We start from the raw sequence: 27168 nt of genomic DNA on the forward strand, positions 1-27168 counted from the left end.
GTTGGATGCTTAACCAAGCCACCCAGGAGCCCCAAGATAGTGCTTTCATAAAGCACATGATATGCACTCTCTATTATTAGTTGCCAAGTGAATTAATGAAAAGACAAGATTGTGGTAAAAAAAACAGGGATAATCTGAGAGTTTTAAGTAGCAAGCTAGTTACCCTCAGAACTGTTGGAGCTTTTAAAGTAAGTAAGGACACCTCTAAATGAATCAAGAATAATCCAACACTTCACCTGCCCAGGTAGTCGTTTCCACTTCACCACTTCCTTGGAATCTTCTAGTCCAGGTTCTGCATCTAATGAACTGGCCTCGTGGCGTCGTTCACAGTGCACTGGTTTACCTTTTTCCTCCTGAAGAGCCACCACAGAATGGTAAGACGGCTTTATCTAAATATGTATAGAAGTTGAGAAAATGTTAAGTATTGATTTAATCTTTTTCTCTTTTCTAGCACACAGGGTTTTTTAAATATTGAAACAAACAATGTGGAAATGTTTTCAAAATGTAATTCAGAAAAACATCCTACTTTTATGTACATTATTCTAAATAAGATGAAGGGAACTTGAAATTGTAGTTCTATAAAACCAAAAAGCCTAGAAGTTGGGAGGAAAAAAACAATTCCGATGGTTGCACGAAATGGTTTTAATAATTCTATCCCTTTGTTTTTGCCTCTTCACCAACACCTACCAGATGTTATTTCACAGCTCTGATATACAATGGTATCTCTCCCCTTAACATGGCAAAACTGATACCCTAAAGACCTAAAGTTTTTAAATTGTGCTTTTCTTAAGAAGAGACTTAACTCCATTCAAATCAATGCAAACCAACCCTGTGGTCACAACTTACAATATCAATTACAAAATATCCAAATGTTCTGAAATGTCTCATTGCAAATAAGACAAAAACAAAAATTTTGTTTTAGAACCAATTCTTTGCTAAAGTCATTCATAGTTTTAATCTATGGAAAACAGCAGCAGAAACATTTACTGATTATTTGAATAATATCATGAAAAATGTGCCTATAAATCACGGTACTGCAAATGCCTGGACCAAATCTAGCTTGCTGTTTTTGTCAATAAAGTTTTACTGGAACATATCCATACCCATCTGTTAGCATTGCCTACATATGTGTTATGTACCTACTTTTACGCTACAAAGACAAAGTAGTTCCAACAAAAACTATATGACCTACAAAGTCTAAAATATTAACTATTTGGTCCTTTACAGAAAATATTGGTCAACTCCTACTTCATATCATTTTTTATGTTTAATTTTTAAAAACGAATATTATTTTTAAAAATTTTCCTAACACTGAAACTTTTATTTCGTACTAAAAAATTCGTTTAAGTGTCTTTTTTTTTTTTTTGAGAGAGAGAGTAAGAGAGGGCACACAAACTGGGGAGGGGGAAGAGGGAGAGGTCTAGAGGAAGAGAGAGGATCTTAAGCAGGCTCCATACCCAACACAGAGCCCAATGTGGGGTTTGATCCTATGACCTTGAGATCATGACTTCAGCCAAAAACAAGAGTTGCATGCTCAACTGACTGAGCCACCCAGGCACCGCCATTTAAGTATCTTTACTTAAGCATAGGCTTAATACATAGCTGTTGAAAGTACTTTTATATTCCAGAAATCAATTAAAATAATTTTAGAGACCTTATCTTTCTAGAAATGGAAAATGTTACCATTTAATTTCAACAATGGAGAACATATAATTTATATGTGCTATTAACTTACACATTCTGGAACTTTCAGTCCTCTTACAGTTACGTACAATGTTGACGGGTACCAATTTCTTGGGTGTTTTGACCACCATTCAAAAACTTCAACAACATTTAATTGGTATCGAGGCTTAGTAGGTGGGTAATACAGCTGCAAACGAAGTTTTGAATTGATGTTTACATTTCCATTGGCTCCGAGAAGCTTAAAATAAAAATTCATATAAAATATTACTTTCACTGAAAATAAATATATCCAGTAAAGCAATAGTACAAGTCAAAAACTCATTGAAGAAAAAAAAAAGATTAATATGGCATGATGATATTCCTTAGAGATATAAAGCAAAGAATACTGAATTGGTTAAACACAATTCCAGATCATCTCAGCAAAAGGTAACCCAAACAACTTTTTACATATTTTCTTGATAGCCGTCTGGCACGTACAAACTCAGGCTATTGGTAAAGCACTTACATTACTGTGCCAGATGTTACTTTGCACAAAGGAGGTGATCAAAACACCTTTGTTTGTAATAACAATGATAAAATTAAAATGTGTATTATTTAAACACAGAAACAAATTTTCCATTTGTTTGTATCAGTTTTTTAATGGGAACATTTTAATGTTTTAATTTTCAAAAAGTCAAAATCACTTTCAAAGAGTAATTAACATAAAGGCATTCATTACAATAAAAAATATTTTAATCTACCTTCTTAAAAAAGTTTATTCAATAAAAAAACTTATTAAAACAACTTATACTTAAGTAAATGGAGATTCTTATGAGAAAAATAAAAACCTTACCAACTCAAAATATGTCCTCTTTTACCAGACCATGACTCTAAGTTGAAGATGTCTGTTTTCTTTTTTTTTTTTTTTTTAAGTTTGTTTATTTTGAGAGAGAGAGAGAGAGAGACAGAGATAGAGACCTTAGCAGGGGAGAGAATCCCATGCAGGCTCCACACTGTCAGCGCAGAGCTCAACACAGGGCTCAATCTCATGAACCCTGAGATCATGACCTGAGCCAAAATCAAGAGTCAGACGCTGAACCAATTGAGCCACTCAGGCGCCCCAGAAAATGTCTTTGTTAGCCGTTGTGTCCTCTACAAATTAGGAGTAGAAACAGTTTGGAGCTTTTGCAGCAGTTCAGACAGAACATGAGGGTGACAAACTAAGAGAACAGGGACTGGGTGCAGTGAATATACTGAGTAGCTGTTCCTGACTGCTGCAACTTGGAAAGGAGAAAAAGGGAAGATTCAAGAAAAACTCCAACAGAACTTTCTGTGATGATAGGACTATTCTACACTTGTGGTCCTCAATACAACATACACTAGTCATCTATGGCTATTGAGCACTTGGAAGTGTGGCTAGCACAACTGTGGAACTCAATTTTTAATTATATTTAATTTTAATTAATTAATTTGAATTCTAATAGCCACACGTGATTTGTGGCTACCAAAATGAACAGTGCAGCTCTAAGGCTGTAAACGTGGGAGACTGGGCTGATGGCAACACTATCAACTGAAGTAGCAGATACAGAAGGGGTAAAGAATATAGGTAGATGTTCAGACTATAGGAGTCTAGATATTTATGGGTCATCCAAGTTGCAATGTCTGAAATGTGAGGCAGAAGCAAGAAAAGTGGGTCTAAGAAAGGCAGATCAAAGCTGAAACTATGAGTAGGAGTGACATTAAAGAGGTAAGTGGAAGACCATGCCGGAAACTGAAGGAAGAGTACAGGGAAAATGAAGGAAACCAAGAAAACAGAGGTTCGAGAGAGTGATGGATCAAACACACATAGGTGTGATTTAAAAAACCTAAAGTGTTCACTCAATAATGTGGCAAATAGAAGTCACTGATTCATTTGGAGATGTTTGCATAGCTGAAACAAAATCCAGATTGTAGTCTGTTCAGGAATGAAGCATCAATAAAGAAACAGAGCTGACAAAAATATAGCCTATCTCATCCCTAGCCTTCTAGGGAAGAATGTAAAGTCAATGGAGGTCGTAAGCTGAGAGTTGATGTTATGATATATAGGGGTAAACAACAGTTTCAATAGAGTAATAGAGTTGTTCAGTAATTAAATAGTAAGCCCTCAAGACTCCCTTCATGCTGATCAAAAAGGATTTAAATAATATAACAGAAAGTGAATTTAGAATAATAATCATAAAATTAATCGCCGGGCTTGAAAACAGTATACAGGACAGCAGAGAATCCCTTGCTACAGAGATCAAGGGACTAAGGAACAGTCATGAGGAGCTGAAAAATGCTTTAAATGAAATGCAAAACAAAATGGAAACCACCACAGCTCGGATTGAAGAGGCAGAGGAGAGAATAGGTGAACTAGAAGATAAAGTTATGGAAAAAGAGGAAGCTGAGAGAAAGAGAGATAAAAAAAATCCAGGAGTATGAGGGGAAAATTAGAGAACTAAGTGATACACTAAAAAGAAATAATATACGCATAATTGGTATCCCAGAGGAGGATGAGAGAGGGAAAGGTGCTGAAGGGGTACTTGAAGAAATAATAGCTGAGAACTTCCCTGAACTGGGGAAGGAAAAAGGCATTGAAATCCAAGAGGCACAGAGAACTCCCTTCAGACGGAACTTGAATCGATCTTCTGCACGACATATCATAGTGAAACTGGCAAAATACAAGGATAAAGAGAAAATTCTGAAAGCAGCAAGGGGTAAACGTGCCCTCACATATAAAGGGAGACCAATAAGACTCGTGACTGATCTCTCTTTTGAAACTTGGCAGGCCAGAAAGAATTGGCACAAGATTTTCAGTGTGCTAGACAGAAAAAATATGCAGCCGAGAATCCTTTATCCAGCAAGTCTGTCATTTAGAATAGAAGGAGAGATAAAGGTCTTCCCAAACAAACAAAAACTGAAGGAATTTGTCACCACTAAACCAGCCCTACAAGAGATCCTAAGGGGGACCCTGTGAGACAAAATACCAGAGACATCACTACAAGCATAAAACATACAGATATCACAATGACTCTAAACCCGTATCTTTCTATAATAACACTGAATGTAAATGGATTAAATGCGCCAACCAAAAGACACAGGGTATCAGAATGGATAAAAAAACAAGACCCATCTATTTGCTGTCTACAAGAGACTCATTTTAGACCTGAGGACACCTTTAGATTGAGAGTGAGGGGATGGAGAACTATTTATCATGCTACTGGAAGCCAAAAGAAAGCTGGAGTAGCCATACTTATATCAGACAAACTAGACTTTAAATTAAAGGCTGGAACAAGAGATGAAGAAGGACATTATATAATAGTTACAGGGTCTATCCATCAGGAAGAGCTAACAATTATAAATGTCTATGCGCCGAATACCGGAGCCCCCAAATATATAAAACAACTACTCATAAACATAAGCAACCTTATTGATAAGAATGTGGTAATTGCAGGGGACTTTAACACCCCACTTACAGAAATGGATAGATCATCTAGACACACGATCAATAAAGAAACAAGGGCCCTGAATGAGACATTGGACCAGATGGACTTGACAGATATATTTAGAACTCTGCATCCCAAAGCAACAGAATATACTTTCTTCTCGAGTGCACATGGAACATTCTCCAAGATAGATCATATACTGGGTCACAAAACAGCCCTCCATAAGTTTACCAGAATTGAAATTATACCATGCATACTTTCAGACCACAATGCTATGAAGCTTGAAATCAACCACAGAAAAAAGTCTGGAAAACCTCCAAAAGCATGGAGGTTAAAGAACACCCTACTAACGAATGAGTGGGTCAACCAGGCAATTAGAGAAGAAATTAAAAAATATATGGAAACAAACGAAAATGAAAATACAACAATCCAAACGCTTTGGGATGCAGCGAAGGCAGTCTTGAGAGGAAAATACATTGCAATCCAGGCCTATCTCCAGAAACAAGAAAAATCCCAAATACAAAATCTAACAGCACACCTAAAGGAAATAGAAGCAGAACAGCAAAGGCAGCCTAAACCCAGCAGAAGAAGAGAAATAATAAAGATCAGAGCAGAAATAAACAATATAGAGTCTAAAAAAACTGTAGAGCAGATCAACGAAACCAAGAGTTGGTTTTTTGAAAAAATAAACAAAATTGACAAACCTCTAGCCAGGCTTCTCAAAAAGAAAAGGGAGATGACCCAAATAGATAAAATCATGAATGAAAATGGAATTATTACAACCAATCCCTCAGAGATACAAACAATTATCAGGGAATAATATGAAAAATTATATGCCAACAAATTGGACAACCTGGAAGAAATGGACAAATTCCTGAACACCCACACTCTTCCAAAACTCAATCAGGAGGAAATAGAAAGCTTGAACAGACCCATAACCAGCGAAGAAATTGAATCGGTTATCAAAAATCTCCCAACAAATAAGAGTCCAGGACCAGATGGCTTCCCAGGGGAGTTCTACCAGATGTTCAAAGCAGAGATAATACCTATCCTTCTCAAGCTATTCCAAGAAATAGAAAGGGAAGGAAAACTTCCAGACTCATTCTATGAAGCCAGTATTACTTTGATCCCTAAACCAGACAGAGACCCAGTAAAAAAAGAGAACTACCGGCCAATATCCCTGATGAATATGGATGCAAAAATCCTCCATAAGATACTAGCAAATCGAATTCAACGGCATATAAAAAGAATTATTCACCATGATCAAGTGGGATTCATTCCTGGGATGCAGGGCTGGTTCAACATTCGCAAATCAATCAACGTGATACATCACATTAACAAAAAAAAAGAGAAGAACCATATGATCCTGTCAATCGATGCAGAAAAGGCCTTTGACAAAATCCAGCACCCTTTCTTAATAAAAACCCTTGAGAAAGTCGGGATAGAAGGAACATACTTAAAGATCATAAAAGCCATTTATGAAAAGCCCACAGCTAACATCATCCTCAACGGGGAAAAACTGAGAGCTTTTTCCCTGAGATCAGGAACACGACAGGGATGCCCACTCTCACCGCTGTTGTTTAACATAGTGCTGGAAGTTCTAGCATCAGCAATCAGACAACAAAAGGAAATCAAAGGCATCAAAATTGGCTTAGATGAAGTCAAGCTTTCGCTTTTTGCAGATGACATGATATTATACATGGAAAATCCGACAGACTCCACCAAAAGTCTGCTAGAATTGATACATGAATTCAGCAAAGTCGCAGGATACAAAATCAATGTACAGAAATCAGTTGCATTCTTATACACTATCAATGAAGCAACAGAAAGACAAATAAAGAAACTGATCCCATTCACAATTGCACCAAGAAGCATAAAATACCTAGGAATAAATCTAACCAAAGATGTAAAGGATCTGTATGCTGAAAACTATAGAAAGCTGATGAAGGAAATTGAAGAAGATTTAAAGAAATGGAAAGACATTCCCTGCTCATGGATTGGAAAAATAAATATTGTCAAAATGTCAATACTACCCAAAGCTATCTACACATTCAATGCAATCCCAATCAAAATTGCACCAGCATTCTTCTCGAAACTAGAACAAGCAATCCTAAAATTCATATGGAACCACAAAAGGCCCCGAATAGCCAAAGAAATTTTGAAGAAGAAGACCAAAGCAGGAGGCATCACAATCCCAGACTTTAGCCTCTACTACAAAGCTGTCATTATCAAGACAGCATGGTATTGGCACAAAAACAGACACATAGACCAATGGAATAGAATAGAAACCCCAGAACTAGACCCACAAACGTATGGTCAACTCATCTTTGACAAAGCAGGAAAGAACATCCAATGGAAAAAAGACAGCCTCTTTAACAAATGGTGCTGGGAGAACTGGACAGCAACATGCAGAAGGTTGAAACTAGACCACTTTCTCACACCATTCACAAAAATAAACTCAAAATGGATAAAGGACCTGAATGTGAGACAGGAAACCATCAAAACCTTAGAGAAGAAAGCAGGAAAAGACCTCTCTGACCTCAGCCGTAGCAATCTCTTACTCGACACATCCCCAAAGGCAAGGGAATTAAAAGCAAAAGTGAATTACTGGGACCTTATGAAGATAAAAAGCTTCTGCACAGCAAAGGAAACAACCAACAAAACTAAAAGGCAACCAACGGAATGGGAAAAGATATTTGCAAATGACATATCGGACAAAGGGCTAGTATCCAGAATCTATAAAGAGCTCACCAAACTCCACACCCGAAAAACAAATAACCCAGTGAAGAAATGGGCAGAAAACATGAATAGACACTTCTCTAAGGAAGACATCCAGATGGCCAACAGGCACATGAAAAGATGTTCAGCGTCGCTCCTTATCAGGGAAATACAAATCAAAACCACACTCAGGTATCACCTCACGCCAGTCAGAGTGGCCAAAATGAACAAATCAGGAGACTATAGATGCTGGCGAGGATGTGGAGAAACGGGAACCCTCTGGCACTGTTGGTGGGAATGCAAATTGGTGCAGCCGCTCTGGAAAGCAGTGTGGAGGTTCCTCAGAAAATTAAAAATAGACCTACCCTATGACCCAGCAATAGCACTGCTAGGAATTTATCCAAGGGATACAGGAGTACTGATGCATAGGGGCACTTGTACCCCAATGTTCATAGCAGCACTCTCAACAATAGCCAAATTATGGAAAGAGCCTAAATGTCCATCAACTGATGAATGGATAAAGAAATTGTGGTTTATATACACAACGGAATACTACGTGGCAATGAGAAAAAATGAAATATGGCCTTTTGTAGCAACGTGGATGGAACTGGAGAGTGTGATGCTAAGTGAAATAAGCCATACAGAGAAAGACAGATACCATATGGTTTCACTCTTATGTGGATCCTGAGAAACGTAACAGGAACCCATGGGGGAGGGGGAGGAAAAAAGAAAAAAAAAAAAAAAAAAAAAAGAGGTTAGAGTGGGAGAGAGCCAAAGCATAAGAGACTGTTAAAAACTGAGAACAAACTGAGGGTTGATGGGGGGTGGGAGGGAGGAGAGGGTGGGTGATGGGTATTGAGGAGGGCACCTTTTGGGATGAGCACTGGGGGTTTTATGGAAACCAATTTGGACAATAAATTTCATATAATAAAAAATTAAAAAAAAAAAAAAAAAAGACTCCCTTCATAAATCCTACTCCTGTCTTAAGCTTATCATAAGGGAATAATATTTTAAGGAGATATTATTCCCCAGATTCTAAATCAAACTTTCCTATAGGTTGTTTTAATACCCACCAGGCAATCTAGTTTACACTAGTATGATGATTAGCATGAGTAAATGACTACAATCCAGCCAACATCCTGCTATTAGTAGAACTTGGATAAATAAAGCTTTATTAAATTTAAAAGAATGGTAATATATATGTGCTAAATGAACTGAAAGTACCTTTAACTGAGAATTTGTATCTGGATAAGGGTCCTTTGGGTTTATTTGAACCCCTGTATAACTTTACAATATACTAGGACATTCCTGGAACCAATGGTATAGGTATTAACACATTTAAATTTTAACTTAATCCATGCTACTTTCAAAGATGGATTTTTCCTAGTCACTGTTTCCATACATTTGTTCATTTTCTCAATAGACATTCACCATACACTTTCTGTGTACCACTAATAGGCTGGGAGCTAATGGTAATTATGCAAGAGAGATTTTCAAGAGAGTAGTATGTCAAATGCAAAGAGATATGGTAAAATAAGGACTAAAACATATTCAGCAAATTTGCCAAAAAGAAGTTCCTGGTGATTTTGAAAAACTTACAATCTAATGAAGGGAATACATAAGTGTTATAATACAGGAAATACATAGAATACTTTACCCTTTATAGGGGGTGGAGAGGAGAGAATTCCTGATTTGCCATTTCTGCCAATGGCGTAAAATGGATAAATAAAAACCTATGTGACACTTAAAGGGAAAAGGCTATGAGACATTATTGTTTCCCAAGTGCAGTTCGTAGTAAATACTGTAGTTCTGCACAAAAATTAGCATAAAAGGAACGAAAGTACTTTCTAGTAAGACCACACAATGACAGTATTTACTATGTGAAAGTAACCTTTTTTTATTTGTTTTGGCTTTTGCATTATTTTTCGCTCTAAATCAGTTTGGGGGGGAGGGATATAAAAAAGTTTTAACACGTTACAAAAGGGTGATTTTAGAAGGTGCATTGGACCAACTGATTCCTAAGTCCACTTTAGAATAACTTCCTCCCACAGCCAATCTGGCTGCCTTATAGCAGGCAGTCAGACTATACCTCTTCTAAAGCCTCTCTATAACCCCCAATGCGGATTAAGTGCCTTACCTGGGTTTTCACACCATCCACTCTATAGCACATAATCACATAATATGGTTTAAAAAAATTTTTTTTAACATTTATTTATTGCTGAGAGACAGAGAGAGCACAAGCAGGGGAGGGACAGAGAGACAGGGAGACACAGAATCTGAAGCAGGCTCCAGCTCTGAGCTGTCAGCACGGAGCCTGATGTGGGGCTCAAACCCACAAACCGTGACATGACCTGAGCTGAAGTCGGACACTTAACCGACTGAGACACCCAGCTGCTCAAGTAATATGTTTATACAGAAAATGAACTGGAGGGTAAGGACAATGTCTAATTTATCTATGAATGCTCTGTATTCAGCAGAGTGCCTGGCATTTCACAGACACTTAAAGCTTTATTGAATGGATGGATGCAAAAAATGGAAAAGTTTTATAAAGTGTACAAAATAGGTTAATTTCAAGATGTTTTGTAACTCATTTATATTTGAAGTCAGAAATAGAGGATACCAGGAATAAAAGAATTTTTTTAACCTTATAATTATAAATTATATAAATTATGATTTATATATAATATATAAATTTACACGAATTTATATATAATATATATAAATTATATAAAATATAAAATTACAAAATTCCCCTTTTGTAATAACCAACCTATCCATGTCTTTTATGTCTGTTGAAACACTCAAAAGACACCATCATTTCCTACCTAGATTACTGTTAACAATTTTTAACCTTAATCTTCCAGTACCTATATCTGTACCCTCTCAAATCATCCTCCACCAAGCAAAGTAATCTTTCGAAAACATAAATCAAATTATTTTACCACTTTGTTTAAAGTCCTATAATGGCTTCCCATTGCTCTTTAGAATTCCATAATGGCTTTCTGTTCCTATAATGGCTTCAAAGACCTTGCATAATCAAGACTCTGTCTACGTCAGCAATCTTTTCAGACACCATTTCCACCCTCAGTCTCTGTCCTCCAAAATCAGCGGCCTTTTGGTTATCTGAGTACATCCTGCTCCTCCCAACATCAGGGTCACTGCATATATGGTACCTTCTACCTACCTACAACTCTCTCTCCCACTGCCACCATCTGGCTAATACTCAGGTTCAACCTCTCTTCTTTAGGAAAGCTTTCTGTGACCTCCACACAGTATTTACAAAAATTGCAAGGAATGATAAATTGTATAATCAATTGTTTTATATCTCCTTTTCTTGCTAGAAAATGAAATCTACAAGGTCAAGGAGTTTATCTTCTTTTTCACTGACTAGAAAAGTTGCTGGCACACAGACAGTATCTTTTTCAATACTACATACTCAGAACCAAATAGTGTATCTGGCACATACTACATGCTCAATGAATATTTAAGAATCTGAATGAGTATGCTCTAAGCTTGAATTAACAATTCTTCTCCACTGCAATCTTGCCTCACATCACAACTCCCTATATGAAAGCAAAGTGACTTGGGGAAATGTAGCCAATCAGATTTGAAGATGATTTTTAAAGCATTTAAAATGGGTGAAAAACATACCTTGAGAAATGCCCAGGCAATTTTCCGAAAGCCACATTCTTGACTTTGAATTTCAGAGTTATTCTTAATTTCATCCATGCTTAAGAAATCAAGAATCTGTAAAATAGGTACAAAAAATTACTTCAGAGAATACTAGCCTACATGAAATTTAATATTTTCTAGTAAAATATTATTGAAATTAAAAGAAAAATTAGTATACTTCACAGATGTTTTCTTCACATGGAAGAGAAGCATTTCTTATCTCATTTCATTCACCTTTAAGTTAACTCATTCTGTCAGTGAGGGTCCATTTTTTAGACCACTTTTATCTTTTATTAATAAATCATTTATTAAGAATTATTTCACATCCAAGACCAAATATTAAGTATCTCAAATATAGTCTAGGCACAAATACACCAAGCACAGAATTCTTAGGCTTTGACTGATTGATTGATTGATGTCTGAGAGCAACTTCTAAAGATTGTTTAAAAAACCTGAGATCTGGGGCGCCTGGGTGGCGCAGTCGGTTAAGCGTCCGACTTCAGCCAGGTCACGATCTTGCGGTCCGTGAGTTTGAGCCCCGCGTCAGGCTCTGGGCTGATGGCTCAGAGCCTGGAGCCTGTTTCTGATTCTGTGTCTCCCTCTCTCTCTGCCCCTCCCCCGTTCATGCTCTGTCTCTCTCTGTCCCAAAAATAAAATAAACGTTGAAAAAAAAAAAAAATTAAAAAAAAAAAACAAAAAAAACCTGAGATCTGATCTCTGGGTCCTTCCTTGGATCACTTTCCTGAAGTTGGGGATTTTTCTCTTTGGATATGTGTTGTCATTAGGCTCTCAAGAGGATTTCTTTCATATCTCCATTCTGTCTGGATGTTCAGACTCATGGATGTGGACCCAAGCTGCCACAGACACTATCCGTGCTCTAGGTACTTGTCAGAGACGATCACTTAGAACTACCTGGTACTTTTCAAGAGCTCAGCTGAGATAACAAGTCTTTACAGATTGCTTAAAAAATGATTTTAAAGACTTCTAATAGATACCAAATTGTCCTCAATAAACCCTTAAAAAGCTGAAGTCAGGGGCGCCTGGGTGGCGCAGTCGGTTAAGCGTCCAACTTCAGCCAGGTCACGATCTCGCGGTCCGTGAGTTCGAGCCCCGCGTCAGGCTCTGGGCTGATGGCTCAGAGCCTGGAGCCTGTTTCCGATTCTGTGTCTCCCTCTCTCTCTGCCCCTCCCCTGTTCATGCTCTGTCTCTCTCTGCCCCTCCCCCGTTCATGCTCTGTCTCTCTCTGTCCCAAAAATAAATAAACGTTGAAAAAAAAAAATTAAAAAAAAAAAGCTGAAGTCAAAAAGTAGTTTTGTTTGACAATAACATTATGTTAAAACTTAAGAAGCAACAAAAAATGTCATAATCCAACGATCTTTCTTAAATCTACTAATCTTACTAAAATAAATGTGAATGAGCATTATAACAAATGACAAGTTTCTATGACAAAGAAAAAGTTCCTTGACATACAAGTTACATCACTTTTTAAAAAAAATCACAATTTTGTGTACATCACACAACATAATCACAGAATGTAAATAGTGTTTATATGATAAACATATATAGATCATATGAAAGTTAGAGATCAGAAAAACATGTAATTCCACAAAATCAGTCATTGGTGCTCGTCACATCTTGCTGTTCCACTGCTAAAATTCTGCATCTTGCTTAAATGGGAAGAGAGGTTTCTCCACTTCCCTGGGCTTATGGAGAGATGACATGAAGAAGAGAAATGTGTATTTCAGGTTTAAATCACCATCAAAAACAAATTACCTACACCTAAAATTGGAGTAACTTTGGGGAAATATTTCCTTTACACTCTGAACCTTGATTTCCTTTGCTGGAAAAAAATCAGAATAACAAGTCAACTCAAAGTCAACTCAAACTTTCCCTGACTGCTCTGACTCTGCACTAACCCTCAGCATCGAAGAAGTTCTACTTCCTCTTGGTTATATATTACACTATCTTAGCTAAGCGATCTCTATTCCTCTTTATTGCCCTTGATAGTATATAAACTCTTAGAGAGTCCGATATGGTTAAATGAGTTTACATTTTATAAAACGGATTAAGAAAGAGGATTATATAGATACAGATTACATTCATCACCTCAGTTTACAGTCATGGTGTTGCTGTAAGAATTAAATAATAGAGTGAATCAAATGGCTAATTACTTGCACTAGTAAATGCTCAGGAAACTTGCTATTACTTGAATTTCTCACTTGTTATCTCCATAGCATATTACAAACACTAAATCCTGGGGATTCAATCCTCACACTACTTTGTTGCATTATTAAACTACTAAAAACAACAGCTTATATTTATGCAATTAAAATATTAATAACCAAACATAGTTTAAATCACTCTATTCAATCATACCTCAAAAAACAAGATGACTTTAGGGCTCTCATCAGAATCTCGAAGCAAATAGGGGAAGTTTTCATTAAATATAATTTGTTCTTCCCATTCTGGAAGTCTTGATTTTAACTGTTTGAAATCAAATGGCTGGGTCATAATAGGAAGAATGTAATCCACATTCTCTTTTTCACAGTAAGATGAAACAGGCCGTTCACTGTTCAAAAACAGATACGTCCAATAACACGATTAAGATTATTTTGAGAAGATGAGAAAAAAATATAGTGCTTGAGGTAAAGAAATAACAAATAGTCGTGATATATGATGAAAAATTATTTTGGTCGTCCACTGAGAAAATTACAAATTTTATGAGACTTAGAAGTGGTAGTATCCTACTATCATCTTGTATTTATATGCTATTGATTGGTTTCAGTGAATCATTTTATTACAGAAATATAAAGCAAGAGTTCGGCATACAGAGCTACAATAAAGTAACTCCTTTAGAATCTTAAATGAGTCTATGATAAAATAGTACACTACATTTAAATAAGAAAATGAGTACAACAGGATTGCAAACCTTTTGAGGTATGTCATATTTTTTTGTATGCCCTAAGACAAGTGAATAAGTGACTTTTTTGATAATCTTCATGTTTCTCATCCCTGTCATTTTTCAAGCCAAATGACTTTTTTTGAATTCTAGTATAATCATTTATTTTACTGTGCTTTTCATTTGTAAGCTTCAAGCAGGTATGAGCTATAGAAGTAATATTAGAAAAAAGATTAAATTCAAGATTCATTTCCCTCATATGAGGCCCAGGTAACATACTAACTTCAAAAGAAAAACATGAAGTTAGACAATTAAAGCACTTATAGTACAACGTGCAATGATTTTACACTGCAAGTTACATGCCATAAATTAGTCATGAAGTTTGGGAGAAGCTCTCTCAACTCCCCTCGACTTAAAATCAATCCCTGGGGGCACCTGGCTGGCTCAGTCAGTTGGGCATCTGACTTTGACTCAGGTCATGATCTTGCAGTTTGTGATTTCGAGCCCCACACTGGGCTCTGTGCTGACACCCCAGAGCCTGGAGCCCACTTCGGATTCTGTGTGTGTATCTCTCTCTCTCTGCCCCTCCCTGGCTCACGCTCTGTCTCCCAAAAATAAATGTTACATTGGGGCGCCTGGGTGGCGCAGTCGGTTAAGCGTCCGACTTCCGCCAGGTCACAATCTCGCGGTCCAGGAGTTCGAGCCCCGCGTCAGGCTCTGGGCTGATGGCTCAGAGCCTGGAGCCTGTTTCCGATTCTGTGTCTCCCTCTCTCTCTGCCCCTCCCCCATTCATGCTCTGTCTCTCTCTGTCCCAAAAATAAATAAACGTTGAAAAAAAAAAATTAAAAAAAAAAATAAAAATAAATGTTACAAAAAATTTTTAAAAATAATCACTGAATTAACATATGTTCTCCATTTCTTCTATAAAACATACTGATCAGTATCAATGGTTGATGAACACCGACAACTAGTAAACTCTTCTCTAATGCAAATCTTTATTTCTAATGATAGAAAATAGGACTTCTACTGCAGACAGTTTCAAATTCAAGGGTTGGTTGTGCAATTAAAAACATTACCTATCATCTTTCTTGACATATTGACCAGTATGCTCATCAATCACATGAATTTTTACCATTGGGTGAGAAATCATAAAATCAGATTTAAGTCGATCAGTTCGGTGAATGTAAACTCCCAGGACAAGATCATCATCAAGCAAACATTTGGGATAGACAGGACTATCTCGGCTTGTAACTTCATGAACACCATCACCACCTGTGTCTTCTTTATCATCTGAAACTACATACATGAAAGAAAATCTACATTATAATTAATTGTTCCCATAACAATATAGCAACAATACAGCAACCTAATCTTTACAACCCATGATTATTTGTCTGTGTAACAAAGTAACTTCAAAGGAAAATAAAGAAAAAGCCAGACAATAGCAGATTACACTCTAAGATAAAATATTATGTTTACGAATGCATTAAAATAGGGTGAGGAATCTTTCTTTTTTTTTCCCTAACAAGAACCAAGAACACAAAAAGAAAATAATGAGAACTAAAGACAAAAAGTGATTTTATTTAGGTATTTTCTAAGTAGAATATGTATCACTCAATTAATTTATAACTGCAATTTCTTCTTCTGGGTAGGAGGTAGCAGGTCAATGCTTCTGGCATCAGCAACTGGAAAAAGTCAAATGAATTACAAAAACCTTATTTTTAAAAGCATCAGAACAGTACAGAGACAATGTATAGCAGATGGACTAAAATTCCAGAGAAGGAGAATCATTCAGTGATAAGCTGATGGACTGACAGCTCTTTTAGTCTCTGGGGACATTTGTTGATTCAGGGTGTACGCTGAGGATGAGGGTTTAGCCCTGCAAAAGGTCACCACTGGGAGAAAGAGTAGCAGTAAACTTTTAGCGGTTGATGGGGCTATAGCCATCATACTGGAGATTTGAAGAGCCTCAAACACATGGCTAATTTTTCCCCGCAAAACTGAACTGAGAGACTGAAGAGGTAGTGAAATCTCCCCAATCTTGTGGTACTAGGAAACAATGACCCACCAGAGGAAGAGGCCTGAAACAAAACAGGCAAAATAAAGCCCTAGAGGGAATGATCATTTTCCACCTATAGCCACTTTTCACCTGGGGTCACTTACTAATTCTGGGTGCAGCTAGAGGTTGAGAATCCAGGCATGGCCCCTGGAAGAAGGCCCCGACTGGGGGCACAGAGAAGCCAGCAGAGATTCTGGTGTTCACGTGGGGCCGGAGTAACAAAACTGAAGACTTGAGGGGCCTCACATGGCCAGTCTCCCCCTCAAGGTATCTGCTAAATTCTGAAGCTGCATGGGGTGGAAGGCTAAAGGACTAAGCTGAAAACCTCGGAAGGGCAAAACTGAATCTCTCACAGTCTTTCAGGCTGAGGAGATAAATATTTGTCAGATTCTCAGTTCAAAACTCCTGGAAGGCCACATCCGAGGAATGGGGCAAATCAAAAATACAGTCTACCAAAACTAAAACCCAGTGTTGACCTAGCTCAATTTCTGATGGATTAAAATCAGTTTTCAACCCTATCTGCCTAAGAGAGTAAAGAGGAAACTCTAATAGGAGATAAAATCAGCTGGAGCCTCTAGCACTCCACACACAATATCCAGCATACAATAAAAAGTTACTAGACATAAAAGAGGCAAGACTATATAACCAACAACCAAGAGAAAAGACAGAAAGCAGAAGCTGACTCACAGATGATCCAGACTGGAGTTAGCACACAAAAACTTTAAATAACTATGATTAATATGCTCAAGAAAATAAAGGGAAAGATGGGTTAAAATGGAAACTTCCTGGGGCACCTGGGTGGCTCAGTTGGTTAAGCGTCCTATTTCAGCTCAGGTCACAATCTCATGGTTCCTGAGTTCTAGCCCCACGTAAGGCTCTGTGCTGACAGCTCAGAGCCTAGAGCCTGTTTTGGATTCTGTGTCTCCCTCTCTCTCTGCCCCTCCCCTTCTCATGCTCTGTCTCTCTCTCCCTCTCTCAAAAATAAATAAGCATTAAAAACATTTTTAAAAAACGGAAACTTTCTACAGAGAACTGGAATGCGTTAAGAAAACCAACAGGCATTCTGGTGCTGAAAAATAAAGCATCTGAAATTAAGAACTGGATATATAGATGTGTTTAACAGCATACTGGATACAAAGAAAGACATGATTAGTGAAACAGAAGAAAGAGCTATATCAATATTCAAACTGGAGCATAATGGAAAAAATTTAAAAAGAATATGGGGAAAAACATAAGAAACATGTAGATACACTTATATTTATATATATAAATTTATAGTCTAGAAAAAGAGGAGGGAATAGTGAAGAAGCTATATTCTAAAAAATTCTGACCAAGAATTTTCCACAATTGTTAAGTAATATCTATCAGTAAACTCTAAGCAGGGTGAATTCCAACAAACCTATATTTAAGTATAATGTAATAAAACACTCAAATCAAATAGAAAAAGAAAATCTATAGCTGAGTCAGAGGGGAAAAAAAAGTAATAATCCCACTAATGGGATGTAAATAAGACTGCTGCTGGAAACAGAAATGATGGAAGTCAGAAGACAACTGCATGATTTCTTTAAAGTGTTAAAAAAAACCCAAAAACCTGCAACCTAAAATTCTATACTAGCAAATAGGCTTCAAAGATGAAGGTAAAGTGGGGCGCCTGGGTGACTCAGTCAGTTAGGCATTGGACTCTTCACCTCGGCTCAGGTCATGATCTCATGGTTTGTGAGTTCGAGCCCTGCACTGGGCTCTGTGCTGATCGCACAGAGCCTGCTTGAGATTGTCTCTCCTTCTCTCTCTGCCCCTCATCTGCTTGCACATGCTCTCTCTCTCTCACTCACTCAAAATAAATAAATAAACTTAAAAAAAAAATGAAGGTAAAATAAACGAATTTTAACACAATAAAATTTGAGGGGATTAGGAGGCCTGTACTAAGGGAAATACTAAACTGAACTCCTCAAGCAGATGAAAAATGGAAAAATGGAGATTAAAGAAAAAGTAAATTTGGGGGTGAATATAAAGATCAGCGGTATAAAATGGTCAATATATTAGCTGTGAAGTTTAAAATACATGCAGAACTAAAATGCATGATAAGAAACCTATGAGGCAGGAGAGAGAGATGCAGAAAAAAAACACCTGGCAAAATTAAGATGGAATTAAACTATTCTAATGTTCTAGCAGTATTGGGGGAGCATATTTTGTTAGGGAATTAATTTGTATTAGACTATAATAAGAATAAACTTCATGTTCTTGAGGGTAACAAACTGTAAAAGAATATAGAATTAACAAGTTAATATAAGAAGAAAAATTTTTCTAATTTTTTTTTATGTTTACTTGTTTTTGAGAGACAGACAGAGCATGAGCAGGGGACGGGCAGAGAGAGAGGGTGACACAGAATCTGAAGCAGGCTTCAGGCTTTAAGCTGTCAGCACAGAGTCTGACACGGGGCTCGAATCCACGAACCATGACATCATGACCTGAGCCAAAACTGGACGCTTAACCAACTGAGCCACCCAGGCACCCCTAGAAGAAAATTTTTAAAATAACTTGAACAATTCAAAAGAAGACAAGGAGGAAAAGGAACATAAAACAGATATATCATACAAGAAGCAAACAATGAGATAATAAATATAAAGACACAGAAAGATTGCAAACAAGGGGCTTTTTGTTTTTTTTTTTTAAATTGCCTTCACTTTTATTGAACGTCTGTTCCCAAGATGCTCACAGGCTGGGGGCTGTGACCCCACATGTTCTGGGGTGGGGGAAGAAAAGAAGTGAAGGCAAAAAGGAAATGAAGAGACACTATGGCCCAAGCAAAGGGGGGGGGGGGGGGTGCAAAGTAGGCACAGGTGGGACACCTAGGAGGTGGCGTGGAGGAGAAATAGAGTAATGGCAAGCTCTATCTAGACCTGGGGACCATGGGCGAAGCATAGGTCTGAAGGCTACCCCTCCCTCACCAAGTTGGCACCACCTGGCAGTGTATTGTGGGTAATGATGGAGAAATGATGATGGGCAAAACTGTATGATGCAAACTCAAACACAAGTAGATTTTGAGGGAAAAAAAATTATTAGAGATAAAAAAAGATACTGTATAATGATTGCTCTTATAGACTGAATGGTTCTGTCCCCACAAGATTCATATGTTGAAATCCTAACTTCCAATGTGACAGTACTAAGAGTTGGAGTGTTTGGAAGGTGATTAGGTCATGAGCATGGAGTCCTCATGGATGGGATTCGTGCCCTTATGAAAGTCTACAACCAGGAAGTGGGTCCTCACCAGACACCAAATTTGTGGGTGCCTTGATCTTGAACTTCCCAGCCTCCAGAAATGTGCAAATAACTTCATTAAGCCATCCAGTCTATGATATTTCGTTACAGCAGCCTCAATGATTAAGAACTTGCAAGTATCAATCTGATAGGAAGATATAATGATACTAAACATGCATAAATTCAATAACATAATTTCAAAAAATATAAAGAAAAAAACAGAAATAAAAAGAAAAAGAAAAACCCAAAATTACAGTGTGGATTTTAACACTTAACAAATGATAGAATAAGCAGGACAAAAAAAATCAGGAAAATGAGCTGGACACAATAAACCCAATCTAACTGACATACATAGAACACTGTGCCCCATGGCATCAGAATTCACATTCTTTTCAAGTGCACATGGAATATCTATCAAATTGACTATAAGCTGGTCATAAAGAAAGCCTCAATAAATTCAAAAGAATGAAATCACTCACAGTTTGTCCTCTGAAAACAATGGCAGATAGAAACGAAAACAAGATAACTAGAAGATCACCTGCTGCCTGAGACTTAGACAATATACTTCTAAAATGGGCGATGGAAAGAGAAATTAAAAAGGAAATCAGAAAATGTCTTTATTGAATGATAATGAAGATACATCAAAAATTTGTGGGATACAACTAAAGTAATACTTCGATGAAAAGTTAAGGTCTTAAATACACATAAAGACTGAAATCTTATTAAAATCTATCTTACAAAGCTAGAAATAAATAGCAAATAAAAGCAGAATGAAAAAACTAATACAAATAAAATAATCAAAATAGTACACAAATGTATGACAGATAAAATTCAAAGCTAAAGGGTGATTCTTTGAAAATCCTGAGACTTAATAAGATATCATGAGAAAATGAATTACCAAGATCAAGGGACACCCTTTCAGACGCTGTAGACATAGAATATTTGAAAATTTGGATTAAATAGACAAAATTCTCAAGAAATACAGTCTCTCAAACCTGACAGAAGAAATAGAAAATATGAAGAGTGATATTTATTAAAGAAACTACATCAGATGTAAAATTCTTCCCACAAAGAAAACTTGACCAAAAAGACTTCATTAGTAAATTCTCTAAACATTTATGGAAGGAAAAACACCAATTAATACAAATATTTGTAGAGAAGTGAAAAAGATGAAACATTTCCCAACTACTTTTGAGATCACCAAAACCTTGGTATCAAAAACTCTCAGTATTTCAAGAAAGGAAAAGTACAAACCATTCTCTCTCAGGACCCCAGATACAAAAATCCTAAACAAAGTATCAGTTATTCAAATCCAGTAACAGATTAAAAAGTAGAGAAAGAGGACCTCTTCCAGGAACACATAGATGACTTAATATTCAAATAACAATTAGTCACATTAATAGAAAAAAATGGTGAATATTTATATGATCAAGTTGAGAGATACAGAAAAAGCACCTGATAAAATTCAGTATCTATTCATGATTTAAATTTTTTTAAACGTTTATTTTTGAAACAGACAGAGACAGAGCATGAACCGGGAAGGGTCAGAGAGAGAGGGAGACATAGAATCCAAAATAGGCTCCAGGCTCTGAGCTGTCAGCAGAGCCCAACGCGGGGCTCGAACTCATGGACCACGAGATCACGACCTGAGCCGAAGTTGGACGCTTAACCAACTGAGCCACCCAAGCGCCCCTATCTATTCATGATTTTAAAAAACTATTAGCCAATTAGAATAGAAGATAACTCATAAACTTGATACAGGGTATTTACAAAAAAACCTACAGCAAACACCACACTCAGTGGTGAATTAATTAACGGAAGCTTTTCCCCAAGGCTGATAAACAAGAAAAGGGTACCTGGTATTTTCACTTACTATTTAACACTATAATGGAAGTCCTAGCCAGCGTATCAAGGCAAGAAAAAGGAGTAAGATACAAGGACTAAAAAAAGTGCAATGAAATAATCATTATTAACAGAAGATATTGACTGTGTATGTAGAAAATTCAAAATAAGCTATGGATATACTCGTAGAAGTAATTAAATTAATTTAGCAGAAACACTGGATACAATGCTAATTTTTAAAAAATCAATTCTATTTCTATCTACATAGATTTAGAAGCATGTATACATGCACACACACACACACACACACACACACACACACACACACAACCAGCAGCAAACAAACAGAAAAAATTTAAAAAACAATGTCATTTATGACAGCATTAAGAAACACCAAATACCTAGGAATAAATCTAAACACAGACTCTCCCGAAACTTACAATATTACCAAGATAAACTGGAGATGTAAATAAATGGAGGGGCATACCAATTTCATAAGTGGCAAGAATTAATACTTGGTAAAGATGTCAAATAGATCTAGAAAGTTGTTAAACTATAAATATCTTTCAATTCTGGATCAAAATAATGGTGGGTGTGGGGGAAAAAAGAGGGAGAATTGAGAAGCTGCTTCTAAAATTCATCCGGAAATTCAAAGGGCCAAGAACAGCCCAGGTAATGCTGAAGAAGAAAAAACTACTGGAGTAATTACACAACTAAACAGCAAGATCTATCATAAAGGTACAGTCATTAAGTCATAGTTGTATTGGTACAAACAGTCTAATGCAACAGAATGGAAACTGATCCATTCACATAGTCATGTTATTGATGATAAAGGTGACACTGCAATACAGGGGGAAAAAATGCTCTCTTCCATAAATGGTACTAGGTCAATTATACATTCACACGGGAAAAAAACGGGTCTTAACCACTACCTCTCACCATACACAAGAATAAATTAATTCCAGATGAAATGTAGAGCTAAATGCGAAAAGCAAACAAAAAACTTTCAGAAAATAATGTATACAAAAACATCTTCAGGACTTGGGAAATATTTCTCAAATCTCAGAAAGCACTTGCCATCAAAGGAACAAAGTGGATAAATAGGGCTATATCAAATTTTCAAATTCTGCTTTTCAAAAAATACCAGTAATAGAAGAGTAAAAGCCAGAGTGGGAAGATAGCTGCACTACGCACGTGTATATGTACGTACGTATTCCTATCTGAGAAAAGACTGTCATCTAGCTATATAAAATATTCTCACATTGGAGAAGGCAGACAATTCCATTTCTTAAAAAACACACATAGAAGACTTCAACAAATTCACAAATAAAGAAATCCAAGTAGACAATAAACATGAAGAAGTTGTTCAACTTCACTAGTTACAAAAGTTTAAAGTAAAAACGAAATATCACTATATATTAAGAATGCCTACAATTTTAAAATACTGACACTATGTTAGTGAAGATGTGAAGCACTGGGAGCTCTCAAATATTGCTAGTATCATCAATACTAAACCAGCTCTGGAAAATGGCAAATATTTATTAAAGTGAAAAATATACACAATCTATGACACAGTGACTCTCTCCTAAGAAGATGGCCAAGAAAAATGTGTATCTATGCTCCCCAGACAGAAGATGTGACTAGAATATTATAGCTTTATCTGTACTCACCTAAAACTAGAAACAACTCAAATGTCCATCAGTACAACAGGTAAATTACTGTGGTACATTCACACAGTGGATACATATACGGTGCAAAAGCCGAACTGATAATGAAGAAGCTCCACTACGGGCAACAACAGTATAAATCTCACAAAAATAATTTTGAGTGAAAGAAGCCAGACACCAAGAGCACAGTATTTCTGATTCTATTTATATTAAAGTAGAAAAATTGACAAAAATAAACTGTGTTACATGTCAAGATGATGTGTACTCCTGAAGGGCAATGAACTGGAGGGGTATTTAAGGGATTTCTGGGTGCTAATGATGTTCTGTTTTTGATTTGGATGATGATTTTATAGGCACATTCAGTTGGTGAAAATTCACTAAGTAGTGTCCCCGACACCTGCACACTTTTCTATATGTATACCACACTGCAACAAACATTTTAAAAATGTAGTAACGGGAACCACAAAGCATCATCAATTGCATATCCAATGAATAACTACCATAAATTCTAAAGTTCCCTATTCTGGAGGGCACTTGGGTGGCTCAGTAGGTTGAGCATACAACTTGGGCTCAGATCTTCATGATCTCACAGTTCTTGAGAGGGAGCCCAACGTTGGGCTCCCTGCTGTCAGTGCAGAGCCCACTTCAGATCCCCTGTCCCCTCTCTGTTCCCCTGCTCTCTCTCTCTAAAATAAACATTAAATTTTTTAAAAATTGCCTATTTTGGTCCCATTTTTTGGCCAATAAAATGGAAATTGAAAAGGAAAAAAAAAATAAGAGGTAGGAAAAAGGCAGTAACAAGTAAAGAAAAATAAGAGGAAAGAAACAAGAGAAAAATAGAAAGTAAGTGGGGGGAAAGGAAAAGTGGGAAGAAAGAACAGAAACTGAATTAGGCTGAGGACATGGGAAGACAACAATGTTTAGCAGAGGGATACAGCCTTAACATCTGAAATGTTTATTGGCTGTGACCATTTATAGCTCTTAATAACTACGAGTCTTATTTAGGGGTTCTAAAACTCAATGGTATAAAGAAGAAATCTTCTGTGCCACAAAAGTGAACTACAAAGTTAATGTCATTCTAGGGTTCAATTAAATTAAGAATTAGAGGTGACTCAAGTAATATTAACTCATCACAGAGACCCACAGTTACAAATAAATCAATGTTTTAATATAGATGAACCCAAGAACAAGTGCCAAATACAGTTACCTCTTGAACAATGCCAGGGTTGGGGCGCCAACCTCTTGTGCAGTTGCAAACCTGTGTTTAACCTCTGACCCCCCCCAAAACTTTACTAATGGCCTATTGGTGACCAGAAGCCTTAATGATAACATAAATAGTCGATTAACACGTATTTCACATGTTGCACATATTTGGCAAGAATATATATACTCTTATTACAATAAAGACAGAGAAAAGAAAATGTTACAAGGAAATCACAAGGAAAAGAAAATACATTTACAGTACTGTACTTATTTATCGAAAAAAATCTGTTTAAATGAGCCTGCACAGTTCAAACCCATGTTGTTCAAGGGTCGACTGTATGTTCTATTGGATTTTTTTCAATTATAGTCTTTGGAACCAGATATTCTTTAGTTTTAAGGACTCAAAGTTTTAGAATCAAATTCTTTTTATCAAGGCACACATTTTTTCACTTAATTTGGATAACAAACCTGATCTGGCCTTCTTTTTCTTTTTTTTTGGTTTGGATTTTGTGTCCTCTTGTATGCTGTCTTCTCCATTTTCTTCCATTGAGCTTATTTTACCATCTTGATGAGAATCTGAAGTAACTGTTCTAACTGGAGATTTCTTCTTTTGTTCACCTTCAACTGTGTCATCAGAGATGGTTAATGTACTGCAAATACAACCCAAGTACAAGCTGTTACAAATGCATTCTTCACTTTCTTCTTAATGGTGCAGCAAAGTGAACAATGAACAGAGTCAAGGATAATCCTAAAATCAGTATTATTTCCTGCTAAGGGGATACATATATTTTATTATGCACTAAAATGGTGAACTGTCAAATTAGGTATCAATGGGTAATATTTCATATTTGGTAATGAGTTACATACCCATGAGCCAAATTAAACTTAAGCTGTAAACTCCCAGAAAAAAAATGAATTTACATGCTTATCAGCAATAGATCTTTCTTTTTTTTTTTAATTTTTAAAATGTTTATTTTTGAGAAGGAGAGACAAAGTATGAGTAGTGGAGGGGCAGAGAGAGAGGGAGACACAGAATCCGAAGCGGGATCCAGGCTCCGAGCTGTCAGCACAGAGCCCGACAAGGGGCTCTGTTTTTCCACTGACTGTTGAAAGGATCCTCACCCTGTTGCCAAGTAAACGACTAATGAAGGAATTTTTAAATTATTTAAAAACAAAAAAAAAATGTTTTAAGTTTGTTCTGCTTTCAAGAGGCTTCAAATACCCAACTTTTGACTTCTAGGTAATGATTAATTGCTTGTGTTTTCCAGTGGCTGGTGTACCACTACATTTTCAGAAGGCTGTTATTAAAATTAATAATTTTAAAGTTCTGCATCACGTGAACCAATAAATGGTAAGGGGTAGCAGCCTAAAAGCATACTGAGTTGTGGAGAAAAACCAGCCTATTAAAGTTTGTAATTTATCAAGTAAAAAATCTGTATCTAAGTAATAAAAAACTGACTTCAATATATATAGTCATATTTTTAAAAAACACGTTGAGAAATAAAAAGATTAGAAAAATATTTCAAAACTGCCTATCACTCCAGAAGGCCATGCCATTTTATCACATCACCAAATACATGTATTTTTATTTAAAGAGAGCTATCTTTTGCATGCCAGTCATGTAACCCATGGTTTTATTTAAAATTCATGAACTAATATTTAATAGTGAGTATGGCTTACCAGTTCATAACAGACATGGTAGTTTTAAGAAAGGTTTGTGGTATACTGTGGCAGGTAGGCTCTAAGATGGCTCTCGATCCTCACCTCTTGCCATTAGCATCTTTGTCTAATCCCCTTCCCTTGACTGTGGGCTGAATCTAGTGACCCACTTCTAATAGACAAAATAGGACAAAAGTAATAGATGTCACTCCCACACCATGATCAGGTTTCACAAAGACTATGACTTCTCTCTATCTCCCTTTCCAAGTAGCTCATATGGAGAGGTCCATGTGGCAAGGAACTGACATCTCTGGCCAAAAGTCAGTCAGGACCTGAGACCTGCCAAGCACCACATGAGTAAACTTAAAAACAGACATCGCAAGCCTTCGAACAACGATGTCCCCCAGCCGAGCGTGAAGATGAGCGCAGCCCCAGCTGACGTCCTAATTGCAGCCTACGAGAGACCCTGAGTCAGAGGCACCCAGTCAAGCCAGGCTCAGGTTCTTGATCCAAAGAAAGTTGAGACAATAAGTGCTGTTCTGCTAACTTCTAGAGTAGCTTTTTCTTTTAATTTTTTAAATGTTTATCCTTGAGAGAGAGAGAGAGCACACACAAGCATGAGCGGGGGAGGGGGAGGGACAGAGAGTGAGAGCGAGAGCGAGAGCGAGAGCGAGAGAGAGAGAGAGAGAGAGAGAGAGAATCCAAAGCAGGCTCCAGGCTCTGAGCTGTCAACACAGAGCCCGACTCGGGGCTTAAACTAATGAGCCATGAGATCATGACCTAAGCCTAAGTTGGACACTTAACCGACTGAGCCACCCAGGAGCCCCTAGAGTAGCTTTTTAATGTAGCAACAGATAACCAATACATATAGTAACGTGTTCATGTAGCAAATCTATTTGCCTTCCCTTTGTTACCACTGGTTGTCTAGCTTTTGGCAAGGGGGAATTATGTTTAGGTGAGGACACTAAGGCAAACTGTCCCTGAATGCCAGGGAATAATCAAATATAGAATGTTCTCACCTCAAGTTGTTTATGTAAATGTGGATTATAGAAAATGAAGGTAATT

The 27168-nt window shown here is 36.9% G+C and overlaps 1 protein-coding gene across 15 annotated transcripts in view; it reads right to left on the minus strand.

Moving 5' to 3' along the window:
- The window catches only part of AHI1 (Abelson helper integration site 1), a 214469-nt gene that overhangs the window by 170102 nt on the left and 17199 nt on the right, over positions 1–27168 (minus strand). For all 15 annotated transcript variants that reach the window (XR_006717587.1, XR_006717588.1, XR_006717589.1 and 12 more), the window contains 6 exons: positions 24913–25094; positions 15492–15711; positions 13893–14085; positions 11496–11591; positions 1736–1921; positions 237–389 (listed from right to left, as the gene is read on the minus strand). Coding sequence is in view for 12 of the 15 variants with exons in the window: in XM_045499720.1 (XP_045355676.1) it covers positions 237–389; positions 1736–1921; positions 11496–11591; positions 13893–14085; positions 15492–15711; positions 24913–25094 (1030 nt within the window). In the remaining 3 variants the exon portion in view is untranslated. The remainder of the gene's footprint in view (positions 1–236; positions 390–1735; positions 1922–11495; positions 11592–13892; positions 14086–15491; positions 15712–24912; positions 25095–27168) is intronic.

The sequence above is a fragment of the Leopardus geoffroyi genome, chromosome B2 (assembly GCF_018350155.1).
Source record: "Leopardus geoffroyi isolate Oge1 chromosome B2, O.geoffroyi_Oge1_pat1.0, whole genome shotgun sequence".
Lineage (NCBI taxonomy): Eukaryota > Metazoa > Chordata > Mammalia > Carnivora > Felidae > Leopardus > Leopardus geoffroyi.